General features: G+C 41.7%; 1 protein-coding gene across 5 annotated transcripts in view; it reads left to right on the top strand.

The window, feature by feature from the left end:
* GLCCI1 (glucocorticoid induced 1) overlaps positions 1-9,460 on the top strand; it is a 58,447-nt gene extending 48,987 nt beyond the window's left edge. For 2 of the 5 annotated variants that reach the window (XM_075143682.1, XM_075143681.1), the window contains exons 7-8: positions 5,128-5,248; positions 6,322-9,457. In XM_075143682.1, coding sequence (XP_074999783.1) covers positions 5,128-5,248; positions 6,322-6,670 — 470 coding nt within the window. In that variant the 3' untranslated portion in view covers positions 6,671-9,457. Of the gene's footprint in view, positions 1-5,127; positions 5,495-5,774 lie in introns of all 5 variants that reach the window. The other 3 variants (XR_012672676.1, XM_075143684.1, XM_075143685.1) reach the window with 3 other exon arrangements.
* The last annotated feature ends 9,939 nt before the right edge of the window (positions 9,461-19,399 follow it).

Here is a 19,399-nt window from a genome sequence, read left to right as displayed (position 1 = left end):
AGGCACCAGTGTAAAAAGACTGATTTTTTGGACAACTGTTTACTAATGAAATTATTCTGGTCAGCTAGCTGGAAATATGGACTTTAGTTTGGAGGGATGCAGGGTTTGGGTAAAACATGCAAGCTAAGAGTAGTAAGTTTCACAGAGGAAATGAAAACTTTTAGCATAGATTTACTAATGAGCTAAAGACAGCAGTATTTTGAGGTTATAAGTAAGGTTAAGCTTTTTCTGTAAATATTGTCTGTTTAATAATTCTTAACGTAATTTGGGAATAAGATTGGGGAAGGCAGCGGGAGAAATACTGACTTTTCTTGGTTTCTGAGAAGTATTGCTTTCCCATCTTGAATTTAAAAAGAAGTAGTGGAAAACAAATCCACCTGCCGAAATCCTGAATTGGGGGTGTGTGTGTGCACGTGTGTAAATTAACCACATCAAAGTAAAAGTCTTAGTTCAACACCACAGTTGGCCGTGCTCCAAAAATAACAGACATGTTAGCGCCCCCCCCTACTTCTTTCTTACAGTATGCAGGTGAATTACAATGTGTTGTCAAGACTGAATCACTATAGAGACATCCACTAAAGTATTAGCACGTAGGGAAACGTCTTGACAGGTAAGGTTGTTCATATATGTCCTGATAACAATTATAAGTTAAAAAGCGAGGAAATGAAAAGAATAATTCCTTTTGCAGTTAGTACTCAGTTATCACAGCAATTGGAATTTTCAGTTGTACTTTACTGGCAGTAGCGAGTGAAGACAGCTTGAAATAGTGCATCTAACCTTCTTAATGCTTTTCAAGGGTTTTTATCTCCTGTCTTGGATTTTTTTTAAACAGCTAATTGGAGTAAAACTTATTGCTGAACTTCACAATGAGTAACTCCTTATTTGTGGATTTTGGTTTTAACAGTGACTTTAATGCTAGGTTTGTATCAAAAGTCTGCTTTAGTAGTAGCATATAGGTGACGGTCATAAACAGCCAGCTTTGCAAGGTTAATATAATTGCATTTTTAATTTAGTTTAAGTAAGGTACTTAATACCATGCTTATGAAAGATAAAAGCTTGAACTGCTCATCACAACTTCATTCTTTCAGGGCAAGATAGAAACTGGAAAAATGCATAGCGGTCTTCCAAGAGAAAGTAATTTGTTCAGAGGTTGTAAAAGTATAGTCAGAAAGGCGTCTTTTACTCACAGGCCAGTTGTTCTGAATAAGAATGTTATCTTCAAAATAGTTAAATTGGAAATAAATGAGGGATATAGGTAGAAATTATAAGGGAATAGCAAGTTTTGAGAGACAGTTTATTAACATCTGCTGTGGATGTTAATTGCTTTATGAAACAAAACTCAAAGTTTTTTGCACCTTCGTTTTAAAGGTTTTTGTGATGCTAGAATAAAACTGCTGAGAGTTTGCTGTGAGGCCTGTTAAGTTTTAAAAAATGCATTGTATAACCAAATGTAGACATTTTAAACCCAAGATATTTTTCTGTTACTTTTCTCAAGTTGAGGTTTTATTATCCTCTCTATGGGAGTAACTTGGTTTTACCAGTAAAAAATATAATTATAGCTTTATGTATGCTCCTGAGTGTGTTGCTGAATCGGAAGGGAAGTTTAGTAGTTGAGTGAGAGACATGAGCAGTGAGAGGAGCCAGCACTCTGTACAGACACAGCACTGCTTTACATTTCTAAAGCATCTTTTATTTCTTGTGCAAAGCTGTGCTTTGGCCTGAGGCCCTCACAGCTGCTCTTTGGACGTTATCAGCTGTTTGGTTTACATTTCTGCAAGAAGCTGCTAAATCTATTGAATTTTTCAAAAGCAAGTGAAAGCTAAATTTCAGAAAAGGCCCCCAATACTGCTCCGAATGGAGCAGTGATACTAAGTGGTATTGATTGGAGCAGAGAGGGAAGGGTGGGAGACAAGGTATTTTAATGGCACCTGGCTTTATGATTTTGTTTTCAAGTATCGGCCTATCGCAAGGTAAGTGACTGCCTTGCTGCATTAAAGCTACCGGTTTCATTGGATCTGTTTTATGATACTCTGGTCCGTGAGACTATAATTCAGAGTGCTACATAGCATACTTAGCAGCTGTGATAGAGGTAAAGTTCAAAGGCATCCTAAGGTATAAGCAGATGAAATTTGGGTTTTTTTGTGCAAAAATAGATAGTATAACCTGTTTTTCAGGGATTTTGATTTAGGTGCTTTTGTGTAGTGTTGTGTATTCCCACTGTTGCTAGCAGACTATTACAAGCAACATGTTCATGGAGATGAACTGAAGATACTTTTCAACTTCTGGGCATCTGATCCATAGTTTTTAAAATGAAAATTTTATGTGAAGTCTTTGGGTATTCTTAAGAAACAAAGGTATTTTTGAACCTATCAAAACAAATCCCAAGGCTCACTGGCAAAGTTTCTTGTTTCCTTTAAGTTATGTCACTCAAAAAATTGTTCTACAGATTCTTTTTAGTTTGCCTCCTTTGTTGCTCTAATATATGCAAGCTAAAATTTGTGGTATTAAGTCTTCTGGTTAAAATAGTATTTTTAGTGTTTAATTACAATCTTAAACATTTTCTAGGTAACAGAATGTATCCATTTTGAATATTTATGTTTAGAAATTCTGTGTAATAAGGCTCCATATTGTCTGCTATGTGGTTATGGTAACAAAACTCACTTTAAAGGTTACGTCTGATAATCTTCAATCATTGTCATCTTCACGAAATTTGATTAGTTGGCTGAAATACGCCAGCAGAGCACACCCTACTGGTGGAAGCGTGGAAGATGCAGGCGTGTCCTCTGACATGAAGGTTCATGCACTGCAGCCTCTGAGACAGTAAAAAAAGTGTGTAAATAGCACAGTTTGAGAATACACATTTGCAGTGTCGTTAAGGATTAATAATGTATCAGTGTAGCACTTAAGAGCTTACAGGATACACAAGTGGAGACTGGCTTAAGCTGTAAATTCCACCTCTTACCACTTTAACTCGTGGCCTATTTTCCCAGTACCCTTCCGTTATCGCACCGCTGCTGTACGTGTAGAACCAACACCGAGCTTGTACCTGTGAGCCTCCTAATAACCACACGTGTTTTTCAAATAGTAGTGTGGTGTGTGTTTGGTCAAAATGAAAAGCTAACAACTTAGTAAGCCTTAAAAGCAGGGAGGGTAAAGAGAGAAACAGAATGGTTAAATTATACAATAATTTTTTTTTACTTGTTTAACAGCTGTCTTATATAGAAAGTTTCAGCCAGACAGGGCTAAATAAACCAAAAACTTGATTAAAAACTGAACTGGCTGGACAAGACTTTAAATCTTCCAAGAACTGACTTAAATTTGAATTCAGTTTGATTCTTTCCTTGGATGTACTTCCACAGTTTTCCACAATTTGGTGTAATGAACAGTAGCACATTTTATGTCACAGATTTTTTAAATAGAAACTTGGATCTTCAATTTTAAATATTAGAAGGAGGAAACAAACTGTCTGGGTTCTGTTAATGATTTCTGTGTTTGGAATGAGCTGTGTGGGCCAACAGTGGAAAGATGCCAACAGGACCATCATGCTCCCAGCTTGGCAAATATCTGTATTGTCTCTAAGCTTTTTCTGCCTTCGTACAGTTAACACCTAAAATTCTGTGAACAGAAGTTCTGTGTTCACTCTACAGCACGAAAGAGCTGAATAATCAATACACTACTGAGGTTCACTTCAACTGTTTTTTTTTCTCATATCTTTCATAGTAAATCTCCAAAGGGAAGTGTGACATTTGAGTTGATTGGTGTCGTCTTGTAAGAGGAAGCAGAGATGTTTCAAACCCCCTAATGATTAGCCTTTGTATTTGAGCCATGGTTATACAAAAGTTTATGTAGTTACTGTTTGCAAGCTGTTAAAGACAACCTGGTGTGCTTCAGTGAATCTAGATCATAGTGCTTGAAGCTTTGGTTGGTTTTGCACTGTTGCTGAAAAGGAACACATGAACAACAGCAGAATAAACAAAGGTATCTGTGGTAAGGTACCCCACATCGGTGGAAAGACTCAAACGGAGCTAAAGCAAGAGCAGTTATTTCTCTCCAAATAAGGTGTGTTTTTAAGTTGAGGGATCCTCTTTAACCTTGCCATTTCATTTCATTTTTTTAATTGTAAGCCCAAGCAGAGAATAGGGAACCACTAATACTAGCCCGAGATAGATGTTGCTCTTTGAAAAGATAGAAGCTACTGCAGAAAGCTAATTTTCTGTAATTATTTCTGTACCTACTTTATTTCCTTAATGCATTGAATATCGTTTTGTCAAGATGAATGTTTAAAGTGAACCCTTTCATACTCTTAATTTTTCAAACTTTTGTGCTTCTGTCATTACCAGAGTTGAGCCTTCTCTCTGAAATTTTCCGAGAAGTACAAAGAAATCTGCCTATTGCCTTGTGTCCTAGATCTTCACACCTTTAGTTCTAAGTGTGTCAAGCAAAATATACACAGACAGCTAGAGTTACGAAGCATACCTATATCATATAGTTAGTAGTGATGAGAGAATTGAATTGTGGAAGTTTTATGTTGGATACTAAAACAACTTCACAATTGTGAAGCAAGTAAGGTAGGACATTGTAATGATGAGGTATCAGTGCCTGTGTTACAAACATGCTTTGTTTCTTTGCAACTTCTGAACTATTCATGAGACTAATGAGGTCGATATTCCAGGGAAGAATTATCTTTTAAAATAAGATACATGCTGTATACACACATTTTCAATAACTGTGTTTATACAGCGAGAAGGTGTATTATCATTACCACTCATAATTCTTCTGCATGTATTATGCATATTACCTTGTTCATTTCTGTTTTTTGAAATACATAATAAAGAACATGTTTGTTTCCAGGATCACAGCTCTGCTTTGTTCCGATTGCAGTGTTCTGGATAAAAATATCCTCCTGTTATGTGTTGTTATATGATAGATTACTGCTGCACTGAAGCTTTTATTCAGAAGAAATGTGCTATACAAGGGTGTTAGAAATAGCCTGCAATAAAGGAAGCATTGTGGTAGAAGCAAACCGGCATAGTGGCTAAATTGTGAAAAAAGGCATCTTGTTTGGAAATCGAATTTAATTAAAAAGCACTCTCAATCTCTAGTAATATAACTGCTTTAAATTTTCAGACAGTGGGAGTAGCTCACCGTTGCCCAAGTATGCCTCATCTCCCAAACCAAACAACAGCTACATGTTCAAACGAGAGCCCCCAGAGGGATGTGAGCGAGTGAAGGTCTTTGAGGAAATGTCGTAAGTAATGCCTTTTATATCAGCTGGTATCTGCAAAGCAGTAAACCTGTTTACTGAGCCTATTCAACTGCAGATGAATAAACTATTCCAGCTGATGAGTTTTTCAGGAGCAAACTATTCTTAGAGTTTGTACAGAAGAGAAGTTGAAGTGTTCATGTTGATTTGAAGAGCAAATGGAGTCTTTTATGCTTGAACTCTTTTTGTGCATTTATAAAAGGCAACAAAAATCCAAGCAGAAAAGATAAGGTACATTTAATTTCCTAAGCGTTTATAAACCTCTTTCCATATATTTTTTATTAACTTTTAAAATGTTTGTGGCTTAAAACAAAAATTCTCCTCGTCATAATTCTTCATCAGTTTCAAGCATAGGTTATGTTTTGATACGTATAAAACATATAAAATGGAATGAAACCTATGTAAAGTGTTTGTAGACAGTAGTATGCTTATGGCATAGACTTTGCTCAATATTTTTGCCGAGCAAGAAATTGGAAGTTAAACTCTTGGACATCATGTCTTTTTCCCCTAGACCCAGCAGTATTTGAGCACATGCTGTCGAGGTTGCATGCTTAGCTCCTGTGGATGAAAGAATTAAGGAGGGGACGTTTCTTGCTCTAACAGCATTCATTGCCTGCTGCATGGTGAAGGAGCAATGTTGGGTTGTGGAAGAAGCCTCCAGACAAATTCCCAGAGTATGGGAAAGGAGAGGTCTATTTCATGGAGGTTCTCAAAGGAATTTAATATGACTAATATGTGTTGTTGCTGCATTGTTTTTATTAAAGAAGAATTTGTGCCATTCTAAATTACCATAGCATTTTTTCATGTGCATACATACTGCAGATTTTTCTTGCTGGAAGTTGCATGTTTATCCAGTAATTATCAAGTCATTTTTGTGACGGTACTATTTCTAATGCTGTGGATCAGTTAGCTGACTACCAATATGGAAGATGTTTGCCCCTCTGTCCAATTAATCCCATTCCTTGTCATTCACATTTTAGCAATGTGTAGAACCACAAAGTTCATGACGTATAAAACATCTTGGTTGGCCAGGTATATAATCTTTTTTCTTGTTGTAGGTCTCGTCAGCCTGTCTCAGCCCCTCTCTTTTCATGTCCTGACAAAAACAAGGTTAATTTCATCCCAACCGGATCAGCTTTCTGTCCTGTAAAACTTCTGGGTCCCCTCCTTCCCGCTTCAGACCTGACGCTGAAGAACTCTCCAAACTCTGGTCAAAGCACAGCTTTGAGCACCCTGACTGTTGAGCAGCTTTCGTCTCGGGTCTCTTTCTCATCTCTATCAGATGACACCAGCACGATGGACTCCACAGAGGTCCTGGTACAGCAACCGTCCCAACAGCAGCAGCCGCTTTTGCAAGAAATTCAGACTGAAGACCACTCCTCTCCTCAGAGCTATGTGTTAATCTAGACCAAGGTGGAGCAGGCCTCTGCCCTGAAACAAGGTTTGAGGAGATAATAGTTCAGATACATCTGCATGAGGTGGCAACCTTTCAGAACAACACGGAATACTTAGCAACATTCGAAAAAATATCTCAACGCTGTTCTTGGCAGGGACAGAATTAATATTCAGCATTTTTTGTGAGAAAGCAGTAATGCCTGCAGAATCCATATATCATTAAGCGTTTTAAGTGGAGACTATGCATTTCATAGTATGTTTGACCAGATTAGTACTGTGTCCTGTGTTCTGTTTCAAATTCTACAGTATAAATAAGCTCTATATATATATATAAAAAAAAAGTTGCCTGTCTGAATAGAAAATGTCTTGCTGTGTTGTGTCCTATGGAAAATACTGTACTTCAGGATTATGTTTACAATTGATCCAGGTGTTTATGTTTCTAACTTCTGTAATACACACAATGCAAAAAAAAAAAAAAAAACACAAACAAAAAAAAAACGGCCACAACAGTTGCACAGTGCCCACCCTATGGCCTAGCTTCAGGTACTTCTCTCGAAGTGTAAACTCAGGTAACTTGGAATGTATATCATATTGGGATATAAAATATTTTACAGCTACAAAGCTAAAGAGGGAACATCACTCTTTTGCCTTTCCTTATTTTATGCATTAATATTTCCTCATTACATTCCACTTTCTTGGAATAAGTGCATTCAGATCCAGGTGAACGATGACCCTGGACATGGGTGAACATGAGGAGAACCAGCAAATCTGTGATGTATATCACTTTGTCATGTGCTTACAAGCAAAACAACTGTTGCATTTACTGTCATTTCAATATATGTAAAGATGTGGCATTTAGAGGTTTCAGGTGTTGCTCAGTTAATGACTGTTAAACTGTTGCAAATAAAGTGTTCAGTACTAGGCTGTACATGAGAAACATTCCATGTTGTGTGTGAGAGGATTTTGAAAGACAAGAATGTTTTTGTTCAAGGACAGAAATTCTTTCAGGTTTCACAGGGGGTGATGGGGATTTCCTCTCATGTTTTTGTTGGCAGTTAAGGATGTGAAATGCTACTGTTACCGTCTAAAAGTCAAATTAATGTTTAGTTTCTCTTTTGGAAATGTTCATTCATTTGCTGGTTGGAAATAGGTTTTCAGATTTTGTCAAGCAGTGTTAGATGAGCAGCATTTTATTTATGTAGTGAGTAATTGTGTTTGGATTGAAGTCCAAAAGTAGCAAGTGGGTGTTCTAAGAGGGGTGGGGAAAACAATAGTTTTAAGTTCATGTTACTTATTCAAAGCTTCTCCCATAACTTTCACTTACTTAAGTTGTGTGTGTGTAAAAGTGTGTTTTCCCCCCTCCTTAAGTGTGAATAAAAAAAAAAATCCTTGTAAAATAATCCTGGTTTTGCAGGCTGGACACTTTCTCAAAATAGTACACGGCAAGAACGGGTTAGTGGTGCTCTTCTGTTGTACTGGAACAAGAGGAGCATTTCTTTCAGAGATAATTTCCTGTGATACAAAGAGGACCCCAAAGGCAAAATAAACTTGATGTTCCTGCTCCGTTGCTTTCAGCTCAGTGGAACTACATTTATGCTGTCTGCTCCTAAGAGAATAAGGTTCACCTTTTCCAGGAATTGAAGAGATTAGTAGCCTGCAGCTACTGAGCATTTAAACTCACTCCATTATGGTTTTTTCCTCTTTTGAAGATGAGATTGGAGGGGGGTGAGAGTGAGCCACCAATAACTACTCACTAAATATGTGCTTGCTTTGGAGATAAAGCATCATTTCCTTTTTATTACTGAGGTTTTGGTAATACTATGTTACAAGGTGGAATTTGCAGCCTATAAAACAGTCACTGTTTTTTGGCTCCCCTTGCAGAAAATACAGAAGGAGAGAGAGGTCTGTCTCTAACCATTTTCATGTGAAAAACCTTCTTGAAACACAACAGCCATCTTTAACCCTACTAATCTCAGGCCTAGGTGAAAACACTATATATTTTATAGACTGAAGATAAAGGGGAGAAAATACTCGTGGTGTAAGTATCGATTCCTTTTAATATTTTTCTTTCTAGGTTAACATTGCAGTATGATGACCTTTTTATGCTCTGGTTATGTCCAGATAAGAAATCGTAGTCTCAGTTATTGGTGTTAGGTTACCAGGGGATATGATGAGTGGTTTTTAGATCAGTGATGAACTCTGTACAATATTTGCAATGCCATTACGTCGTCTTTTTATTTTTTCCATGAGAAACTAAATATTAATTGAATTGCACATTTGTTCTTAGCAGATTTGAAGGTTTTGAACCAAATGTGTTAAAGCTAATGCTTTGCCATGTAAATTTCCCAGCAGTTGTTTATCTCAATTGTACTCTACATCCAGCTGTAGAAATTTGTCAAATATTGTTTAAAGTTTTGTACATAGTTGTACTGTTATTTCTAGCCACTGTGCTGAACAGTATTCAAGTTATCACATAATATTGCTTTACACAAGGAAATGTGTGGCTTTTGTTTTGTATTTTTTTGGTATAGAAGTTCCTGTGTCTTATTTAAATAAAAATTATAGTTTAAAAAAAAAAAAAAGTGGTGGGGGGGACACGCAAAAGCAGTGGTTCATTTATCTGTTTTGGAAACTGTGTATGAAATACCATAGAATGAGATTAAAATTTAATATTGTTCCAAGTTTACATCTAGAATAATGCAACCATGTATCTTTATGACTAGTGTGCTATGTCTTCAAGAATAAGATAATCTCTTATCTACTGATTTTTGCATAACACACTTCTAGGGAGGAAAAAAATCTAAAAATAGCCGAATGCTTAAATATGCTTTAAAAATAGCGTATTTTATTTCTGCATATGATGAGGTTTTTCTCTCTTCGGAGCATAGAAAAAAAAATCAGTTAAGCGTTATTGGAAACTGTGTATCCGCTGCTGTGTTTGCGGTATGGCTCATTTCAAGTTATCTGTTGAAAATTATGAAAGCCATTAGACGTTTCACTACGTGAAACTAAACTAAACCCCTAAAGGATGTGGCATAAATCTACTGACAATCTTGGTTTCATGTTGTTTTGTATGAGTCAAATGATTGTCATTTGACTTGCAGAATAATTCTTTCCAGATGGGGGGGTGAGGGGGAGGGAGGAAGAACGAAGAATATTTAAATACATGTAAATCCTCCAAAGTCAGTGTTTACCAAAGAGCACTATGGCAATAACCAGCAAGAATGGTGTAATGCTTATTATCAGTAAGTGGAAATTTAAGTTTTCAGCATCCTAAAGATTACAAGGTTTCGATGTGACTATGTTAAAAACATTAACTGAAAGTTAACTGAAAGTGCTGAAAATCTGGACCCTCAAAGGATGTAGTATCCCACCCCGCTATGAAAATGCTTGATGTCCTTCAGCCAGAAACGGCTTGGTTTCAGCCATTTCGTCATCAGCTTGTAGGGCTTGCTAGGAAAAGCTTCGTGACTGCCTTGTCCTCAGCAGTTCGGGCTGTCCTTGTGTGGGAGGGCATTCTCTTCTCAAGAGTTACTTTGACAAAAGCGTGTAGCTCGCCCTGAAAAGATGTGATGCAACTTGTACCACGGGTAACTGTTTCACCACCCCTGTGAACCTACGCCTCGCCTGGTTCGTCACGCTTGTGGTAACGTGCCGCTTCCATGTAAGCCACGCTTCCAAGTTGGGCACTTTGTGTAATTCGCTGCCTATTCAAAGTCAAGACAAGCAGTCCGAAAAGTGCTGAGAGTAGAGAGCTAATGAAATAATTTTGCCTTGTGTCCCTGTTTGTGACTAAAAGATCTTCCTCAACTTGAATGTTACATTTTCTAGCAATTCATGGCTCCAGAAATGGACTCTTCAGAGCCTGGAGGACTGTGTAAGGGGAGCCCTTGGCTGCATACGCTGGGGGTACGGGGCAACAGATAGTGACCTGCTTGTTTTAGGAAGCTGTCAGGGAAATGATTTATGGCTTCCTGAAAAACCAGCTCTTGGGAAGGGCCAGATATTGGCCCGAGGGTAGAGCCCTTGGTATCTTCACAGTATTTAAACATAAGCCTGGAGTAATACAAAACAAACACAAGAAATTGAATGGATTGGAGATGTTGGCGGACATCGCAGTTGCAAACGAAGACCACTGAGGCTTAGCAAACTAGCTCCTGGCCTTAGGTAGTGGTAGTGGATTGATACCTTCATCTGTTACTTGAGGTAAAATCCAAGCAGCTTGAAGATGACAGATAACTAGTAGAAGTATAAATCAATTACTGTTGTAAACAGCCTGGCTTGCTTTGCAAAATACAGCCATGCAAACACAAATGTGAAGCTACAACAATTGAGAGGAAATAACCGTAGTTCCTGCAATGTGTTTCCAGAACCTAAATGCAAGGAAAATGTGAGTGAAGGGTGGGAAAGTACATCCATTACTGGCACGTACACGTACAGCCATTCCTAGTTGGTGCTTGGCTAAAGGAAGTTGTTTGATCAAAGATTGTCATGCGCTTAAAATATGTATATCTTGTCTCTGTTTGCATTAGTGTAACCGGTCCTGGAAAACTGTCTAGTGCGGGAGAAACTGTGAAAGGCTGGAGAAGGCTCAGGGAAGAGCTATAGGAATAAGTGAGGTACTGGAAAAAACACACAGCAAGGTTTTGTAGGAGCTCAACATGTTTATCTTAACAGTTCAGGAGTGACTTAATTCCAGTTAGTAAATACCTACATAGGAAATACTTAGTAACGAGCTACTTCAGTTTAACAGACACAGAATACTAAACTCGAGCAGTAAGAAAATGAAGCTAGATGAATTCACGCTAGAAATGTGGATTTATTTTAGCACTAAGAGTAATTAGATACGGGGCCAACTTGCAACGGTGGATTTTTTTCAAGTACTGATATGTTTGAAATGAGATGATTTTACAAAGGATGTGCTCAAAGAAGATGTTTTTATAAACCTTACTAATTCATGATTATTTGGGGCTTTTTACATTTCAGTTGACTTTAAAGAGGGAGGTTTTTTTAACTACCTTAAGCATTCTTGCCTCGCTAAAAAAGTAGCATGCTGCAATATTTTTAACTAGGGGATTAACACTTTTTTTTAAACTGTCTGAAATAGCTCTTTGAAGATAACTTCTGGCTTCTGAAAACTTGGTTTGTGTCACACGAGTGAAGTCTCTAGTAAAGCAGAAGTGGTTGACTAGCTTTATAGTTGTTTTGATTTCTGTCACCTCCTCAACAGCACTGTGATTTTGGAGAGATGGAAAGAAACTGGAGAGTAGGTGGTGTCTTTTTGGAGTGCAAGAGGTCAAGAAATAATGTGTCAATTTAAGTGGGGCTGATAGAAAAACGCTGATCGAGAAGGTAGAGCGTTTCCTCAGTAAGGACTCCATTGGAAGTGAGTGAACATGCAAGTTAAACTGCTAATTCAATTGACAACAAGAAAGAATAGCAATCGGATGAAGCTGTTAGAGAGAGAACCCCTTTTTTAAGAAGAACTTGAAATTTTGTCTCGGGTTGTAACAAGTTCAGATGTTAAATTGGCTGCCTTGAGCTGTAGCCTGGAAGCTCAGATGCAGAGGAGCTGGAAGCCTGGGAGAAGAGGAAGTTGTGTAATCTTTTTTTTCCCTCCTTGAATTAGAGACTGAGCTTGTTAACGAAGCACAATTAGGCTAATAACTGTGCCTGCAGAAAAATAAGTTCTGGGGCTTTTTACTTTTTTTGTTGTTGGTGGTGGTTGGTTTTGTTTGTTGTGTATTGTGCATGGTGAAGTGTGTGGTTAAACTTTTCAGTGATTTGTACAGCTGTTGGTTGAGAAATAGGGTTTGCTCAGGGCAATGTATGTTTAGTAATACCCATGGTAATCTATTTCTTGTACCCTTGTTTTTACTTTTACTTCTCCAAACAAACTGTAAGTAAATAGCTTTATCTAAATCCAGACTGCTAGGCATAGCAGGAATGTTAACAAATTCTGGGTGCTTACTGCAGGAGGAGATGAGATCCAAGAGCTCTTGTGATTTTTGTGGAAGGGGGTTCTTTCTCCAAGGAGGAGAAAGCTAAAAGAAACTGGACTCCCTGCTAAGGTTTGGTGCCAAAAGGCTGGGTGATGCAATTACTCCTTTCTGATTTCTATTCAGATATGAATTTCTAGTCCTGCCCTATCTCTATGATACAGAAGTTTCTCGGGGAGTAACAGCCTCCCTTTCCATAAGATTGGCGGTATCTTAGGGCTTGTTACATAGGGAAGGAAAAACTCGTTGTTGTGAAAAATTAAAAAAGTAAGGGTGTTGCCTTTGGAAACTAAACATTGTTTTTAGGAAATAGGAAAAAAAAATGCTTGACTGCTTTTGTGATTTCTTTGGATTCTAATTCATTGTGCCTCCTAAGAATGCTGAAAAATGTTCAGCATTTTGGTGTCACTTGGTGGAAAAAATAAAAAGTTTCAGGTGTAGCCTTACATCTTATGACAGTTCGGAGATGGTACCATACTACAGGCTTTCACTGCATGGTTTTATTTTGGATGGGGCATGTGCGTGTATTTTAAGGATTGCCACCTCATTCAGGGGCTCTTGTTCATGACATGAAGTTGGGTACAATGGTGGACGTGTTTTCTGTTCTAGTGAAGAATGCCAAGGAGACAGTTTAGACGCTTTCTGAATTCAGTACCTAAGAAACCTGCTTCCCTCTAGGGAGGACCTTCTGTTCTGACCCTCTTCTGGAGGGGAATACTAAACCCTTGGGGGCCAGGGGGAGATGAAGATGGTGGTATTAGGTCTTTCACTTTCTAAGCATGGGAAAGCAAAGGCAGCCTGGGCCCCACCTGTACCTGATTTGGAGGGTAACCTTGTACGTGCATATTTGTATGTGCAGGATGTTCAGGGTGGATGTCTTAATACTCCAGAGGAGCATTAGCCTGGATAAGTGTCATTCGTTCTCCAAATCAGGCCGTCGATAGATTGCAATCTGTCGCTTTGGTGGCATCCTAACTGAAAGGTTGTTGAATGTAGCACTGTAACGTGACTTGGTTTTGTATCCAGTAAGTGAGAAAATGTACCTGCTAGACTGGACAACAAACGAGGCACTCAGGGAAAAAAACTTGTTTGGGAATCCTGTGGGTACTTCAGTGTGGGGCGTCCCAGCAGCCTCGGGTCTTTGGTCCTTGCGTAGGTGCCCTGTGGTGCCTGTGGAAATGCACTGAGGGAAACTAAATGTCTAAAGATTTGCGTGCCTTCAGGATTAGGGACTGTTGAATAGAGTTGTAAGAATATTCTGGATGTGGAAAGTCAATTTGTGGATATAACCCTTCTGATCAAAAATGTTGTAGTTGTCATAAAAGTCAGCCGGAGCAGGTTGCTCAGGCAGTGTCCAGTCAGGTTTGGCATATCTCCAGGAACAGAGACTCCATGACCTCCCTGGGCAACCTGTTCCAGTGTTTGACCACACTCACAGTAAAAAAGGTAATTTGGGACGTGTACATGGGATTTCCTGTATTTCAGTTTGTGCCCATTGCCTCTGGGCACCACTGAGAAAAGTCTGGCTCCATCTTTTTTGACACCAATCTTCCTTCTCCCCTTTCAGATATTGGTCCACAAGAATAAGATTCCCCCTGAGCCTTCTACAGTGCTGAGTAGAGAGGAAGGATTGAGCTTGGAGCAGATGATCCTTGAAAATCAACCAGGTCTCTTGGACTCCTTTCCAGGGCTGTAGCCCATCGGATTTTTCCAAGCAGGTCCCTGAAGGGGCCAAAGTCCGCTCTCCTAAAGTCCACGGTTGTGATCCTGCTTTTTGCTTTTCCCTCTTCCTCCCCAGGTCCTGAACTTCACTGTCTTGTGGTAACTTTGGCCAAGGCTGCCCCCAGCCTTCATGTTCCTGACCAGTTGTTCTTTGTAGGTATGAGATCTAGCTGAGCACCTCCCCTCACCAGCTCCTTGACCGACTGTGTCGGAAAGTTATCAGGGTACTGCAGAAACCTCCTGGATTGCTTGTCTCCAGCTGTGTTGTCCCTCCAGCAGATCTCAGGGTGGTTCAAGGCCCCCAGGGAACAGGCTTTGAACCAACAGGCCAGTTGACTGAAGAAGGCCTCATCTACTCCCTTGTGATCGGGTGGTCTGTGGCAGACACTCACTACGATGTTGCCCATGTTGGTCTGCCCTCTAATCCTGACCCATGAGCTCTCAGCTGGGTCACCACAGATCCCAAGGTATCCCAAGGCATCCATGCCTTCCCAGTACTCTCCCACAGAAAGCCACCACTCCTCACCATCCTGGCCAGTCCTGCCTGAAGAGCCCCTATCCAGCCATGGCAGTGCTCCCATTGTGTAAGCTGTCCCACCGCTATTCTGTGATCCCAGTGAGACCATAGCCCTGCAACTGTGTGCAGGCCTCTCATTCCTCCTGTTTGCTCCCCAGGCTGTGGGCATTAGCTTACAGCCCCTCCAGGGAGCCACCCTGATCTCCCAGAAGCGCTAGGAGAGCTCCCCACAGTGCTGTTGTCTCAGCACTTTGCCTATGTTGTTATCTCCGAGGTCTGTCTCGACCACATCACCCTGCACCCCTTGTTTGCCAAACCTTTGTCACTTGGTGATGGGTCTGTGGGCTGGAGAGGCCTTGGCAGTCCAGATCCAAGCCCCCAGCAAGCTGCAAACCTCCCTAGATGACAGGTCGGGTTGGCCGCAGGCAGCTGCCCACTGCTGTCAGTAGCTGCTGCCTCCTAGTACGGCTGCATGGCTCAGGCTTGGCCGGTGCAGGGGCTTCGTGGGACACAGCTCCCAGCCCCCTGCCTGCTACCAGGGCACTGGCCTGTTCTGTAGGTGCAGATCTGCAGGTGGAGCAGGAGCTGTCCTCCTGCTGCCAGAAGTCACCAGCTCCCAGCCTTTGCCATCGTGGGAGTCTCTATTTCCCAAGCTGGTAAGCGCTGGCTCTGCCTGCCCCTCCTGCGTGGCAGCCTCCTTTCCGCTGTCTCTGATGGCCAGGAGAGGTTTCTTCCTTCTCCTTGCAAACCAGGAGGATGTGACCTGGTCTCCTGTAGCCTGTGGGACTTAAAGCAGGCAGCATCACCGTGTTGTTTCAGGCTCCAGCAGCAAGCTGGGGACAGGAACCATCATGAGCCCACGAGTCACGGTAAGACTGGCCCCAAGCTACTTGATACTGGCGTCGGTCAGGCGTTTTTTTTTTCCCTGTGCCCTGGTGCAGAAACTTGAACACCGCGATAGAGATTTTGTTGATGCTGAAGGTGTATACATTGGATTAAGCCTTCCCTGCAGAGAGGCATTTGCTTCATTTTGGCTGTCCTCCCTGCAGAAAGGAACATGTTTTGTTTTGGCGATGCTACACAACAGGAAGACTTATTTTGGGGCCATAAAAGCATTTTCCTGTATCTTAAAACACTTTCCTTTTTTCACTTGGATAACAACCATCAAAGAAAACAACATTACGTACCTCAACCTCAATTAAGCCCCTCCATTAGATACTTCACGTGTTTATGGGGAACGGAGAGGGAACCCAAACCACTTACAGGCGAGCTGTACTGTTCATTAAAAACCACCCCAGGACAGACAGTTCAATCTACTCCTGCAAATCTCAATTAGGAAAATGACCCATTATGGATTTTTGGTGTTTTCCGATTGCATTTAATGTTTGCTAACAGGATGGGCTGTTAAAATGGGTGGGGGCAAGCGGAGGGGCTTGAAGCACTGTCAGTGCAGGCGTTTTTCCTGAATGCCCGTTTTCCTCGTTATACTTTGTTTTGGCAATGTTCCCACAGCTTAAACTGCGAGCTGTGAGATGGACCTGTGCTCTCTGAGGTCCATCCAGCCTTCAAAGCACAGCAATAATAACTGATGTACGTGGCAAAGGCCGGCGAAGCCCAGAGCTCTCCTACCTCCAAGGAGACCCAGATCACTTCCCTTAAAAATGGAAGCAAAAGCTGCAAAGTACTCAGTGTGGGAGGGGGAGAGAGGGTTAAGGGTGAACAAAAGGAAGATTCTGTTCGATTAAGGCTTCTTGTAATTATTATTTCCCTACATGAAGCGCAGTAACAGCTGTGTAGATCTTGCAGGTAAGCTTGGCTGCGGTTTGGTGACAAGTAGAGGTGACCACAGGCCCTGCCCAAGGGCGCTGGTAGCACTGCTGCCGCTGCCGGCATCTCCCCGCTGCGCAGGCTCGTGTGCCTGTGTGGCCTCTGCTGCCTCAAACATTTTTTTTTCCCCCCTTTCCTTTTTTTTGGCCACGTTTTCAGCCAGCTCAGTTTCATTACAGGCTCTTCTTTCAGCTGGAAAGGGCCTGCTAGGACACCATGGGGCGGCAGCCCACATTTAGATGGGTTTGGGATGCTCGCGGACCCAAGCCCTCAGCAGGCTTCTGTGACTCACCAGCATAGGCTGGCATTTTGGGAGAAAAGCCTTGAATCACTCCTGGGCCTCTGGCTCCTTTGCAGCCCTGGCTGTTGTCACCAAATCCAGGGACAACCTCGCAGAAAGGTTAGATCGGCCCAAGACCCAGATGAACCGTAGATCTGAAAGATCCCTCCAGGGCTTGTCTCATTCTTCAGAATCTCTGTTGTCTTCTAAAAATCACATCAAACTATTGCCCTGCCACAGTGAGGGTTGCTCTCTGTTGTCAGACTTTGGTGTTCTGAAGCTCTGGTACTCAAGTTCAAGGCAGAGATGATCATGGAAGACCACAGGGACTGCCTGAACAGTCCAGGAAAATATGCAGCTGTAACAGCAAAGCAGTTACTTCAGTAGCCCATGATTTTAATTTCTGTATTTTATGTGTCAAGGGTTTATTCTGAGGATTGCATTTGGAATAATAGTAGGGGTTTGGTTTTTTCCCGTGTCAGATCCTGCTCTTGTTACATTCAGCATGCTTCTTTCCTGCTGCCAGCTGTTACCCACCCACCTAGGCGGAGACAGGGTGGATGATTTCATTGTGTAGCACTTTTAATTTTCTTTTTCCCTCCCTCCAGCCTGTTGATGAAGTATATGGCTCCCAGCACCTGTCCCGGGGCCTTTCCTACTGCCATAATAGCTATGGAAGTACAAAATAAAAGAAACACCCTAGAGTAGGTTTCTGGGCTAGATGAAAGACTTTTGTTTAAAGAGAAGGCTGGTGGTAACTTCTTTAACAGCTTAGGTAGGTCTGCAGTCACTTCTAAAATACCTTATATCTCCTTTTTTTATCCTCCTTTTTTTTGGTATTCATTACCCCATAAAGATTCCAAAAGCATCAGTGTGAATAACTGGCAGGTAGAATGAGCCAGATCTTTACCTCCAAGCTACAGCACGCTTCTCTCTTTTTAATTTAAATTTTGTAATTTTTTTGAAAGCAGCTGAACTTCACACCCTTCCACTATGGATTAATTACAACATTGGGCACATCGAGCTTTTGCTGTGGTAGAATAGAGTCAAACGTTGATGCAGTTGATATGAGTTGTACACTGCTCCCTGGCGAACGGCAGCCTCCTCACTTCAACATAGACTCACAGACTGGTTTGGGTCGCAAGGGACCTTTAAAGACCATCTAGTCCAACCCCCCTGCCATGGACATCTTTCACTAGATCAGGTTGCTCAAAGCCCCATCTAACCTGACCTTGAACACTTCCGGTGATGGGGCATCTGCAGATTCCCTGGGCAACCTGTTCCAGGGTCTCACCACCCTCATCGTAAAGAATTTCTTCCTTACATCCAATCTAACCCCTACCCTCTTTCAGTTCAAAACTGTTGCTGTTTACCCTCAGGGCCTGATAAAAAGTCTCTCTCAGTCTTTCTTATACGCCCGTTTTGTATATTGAAAGGCTGCAAGAAGGTGTCCCCAGAGCCTTCTCTCTTCCACGCTGAACAACCCCAACGCTTTCAGCCTTTCTTCATAGCAGAGGTGTTCCAGCCCTCTGACCATTTTTGTGGCCCTTCTCTGGACCTGCTCCAGCAAGTCTGACATGGTGGGCTCCTGTGCAGGCAAATACCTTGTGTTACTTAAAGGGAAGATTATACTGGTTTCTAATTAGTCAATGAGGGGAAAAGTCAATTTTATGCTTAGGAGAGCACTGTTAATGAACATCTGGGTAATGGTCTGATTGACTGCAAAGCCAGTCTGCCTTGGAGCTGGAGGCCGGGTGGTTACCCGAGGCAAAACCTGCTGCACCTGCAGGGCCTGTGTGGCCGTGGCACCCTTGTTTACTGTCACGGGAGAGTCTCTGCGTGCGCGTGCGCGGTATCGGGCCCGCTCGCTATGCGGCGTCGCAGCCGGGCTGCGCGCTAACACATGCTAACAAGGATGGCAGCCCCAACAGTGGGAAGCAGCTCGTTTGTACCTACTTTGTCAACGCGGTGCTAGACTGTCTCAGCGTTTCTGCTTCTCAGCTGAGGCAAACCCTCTGCTGCTTGGCTGTTGGCAAGCCTAGTTGTTGCTCTGCTTCCTCCCTTCCCATATGGTGGCTTGTTTAAAAATAAGACACTTACAAAGAGCAGAAATTGTAAAAGTAGGCTACCCAGAGGGGATTTACAGTAAACGCTCGATGAGGTAGCGTGCCTAGGTTGCAGTGAGGGCTCAACTTCAGGTTACTTACACACCCATAGCGGTAAAAACCTAGAAGTATGCTGGGTCCCTGGCTGGCCATGGCTTACTGTGGCAGAAGTCCAACTCCTGCAACTACTCCTCACTGATGAGGTGAGCGAGAGCGGCCGCAGGCTGCCCAGCTCGCAGCACGGCAGGGCCTCCCTATGCTGCCTGCCCCAGTGCCTCTCTACCAGGGAGG

This window comes from Calonectris borealis, chromosome 2 (genome assembly GCF_964195595.1).
Source record: "Calonectris borealis chromosome 2, bCalBor7.hap1.2, whole genome shotgun sequence".
NCBI lineage: Eukaryota > Metazoa > Chordata > Aves > Procellariiformes > Procellariidae > Calonectris > Calonectris borealis.
Note: the sequence above shows the minus strand (reverse complement) of the source record. Positions and strands in the feature narration are given on the sequence as shown.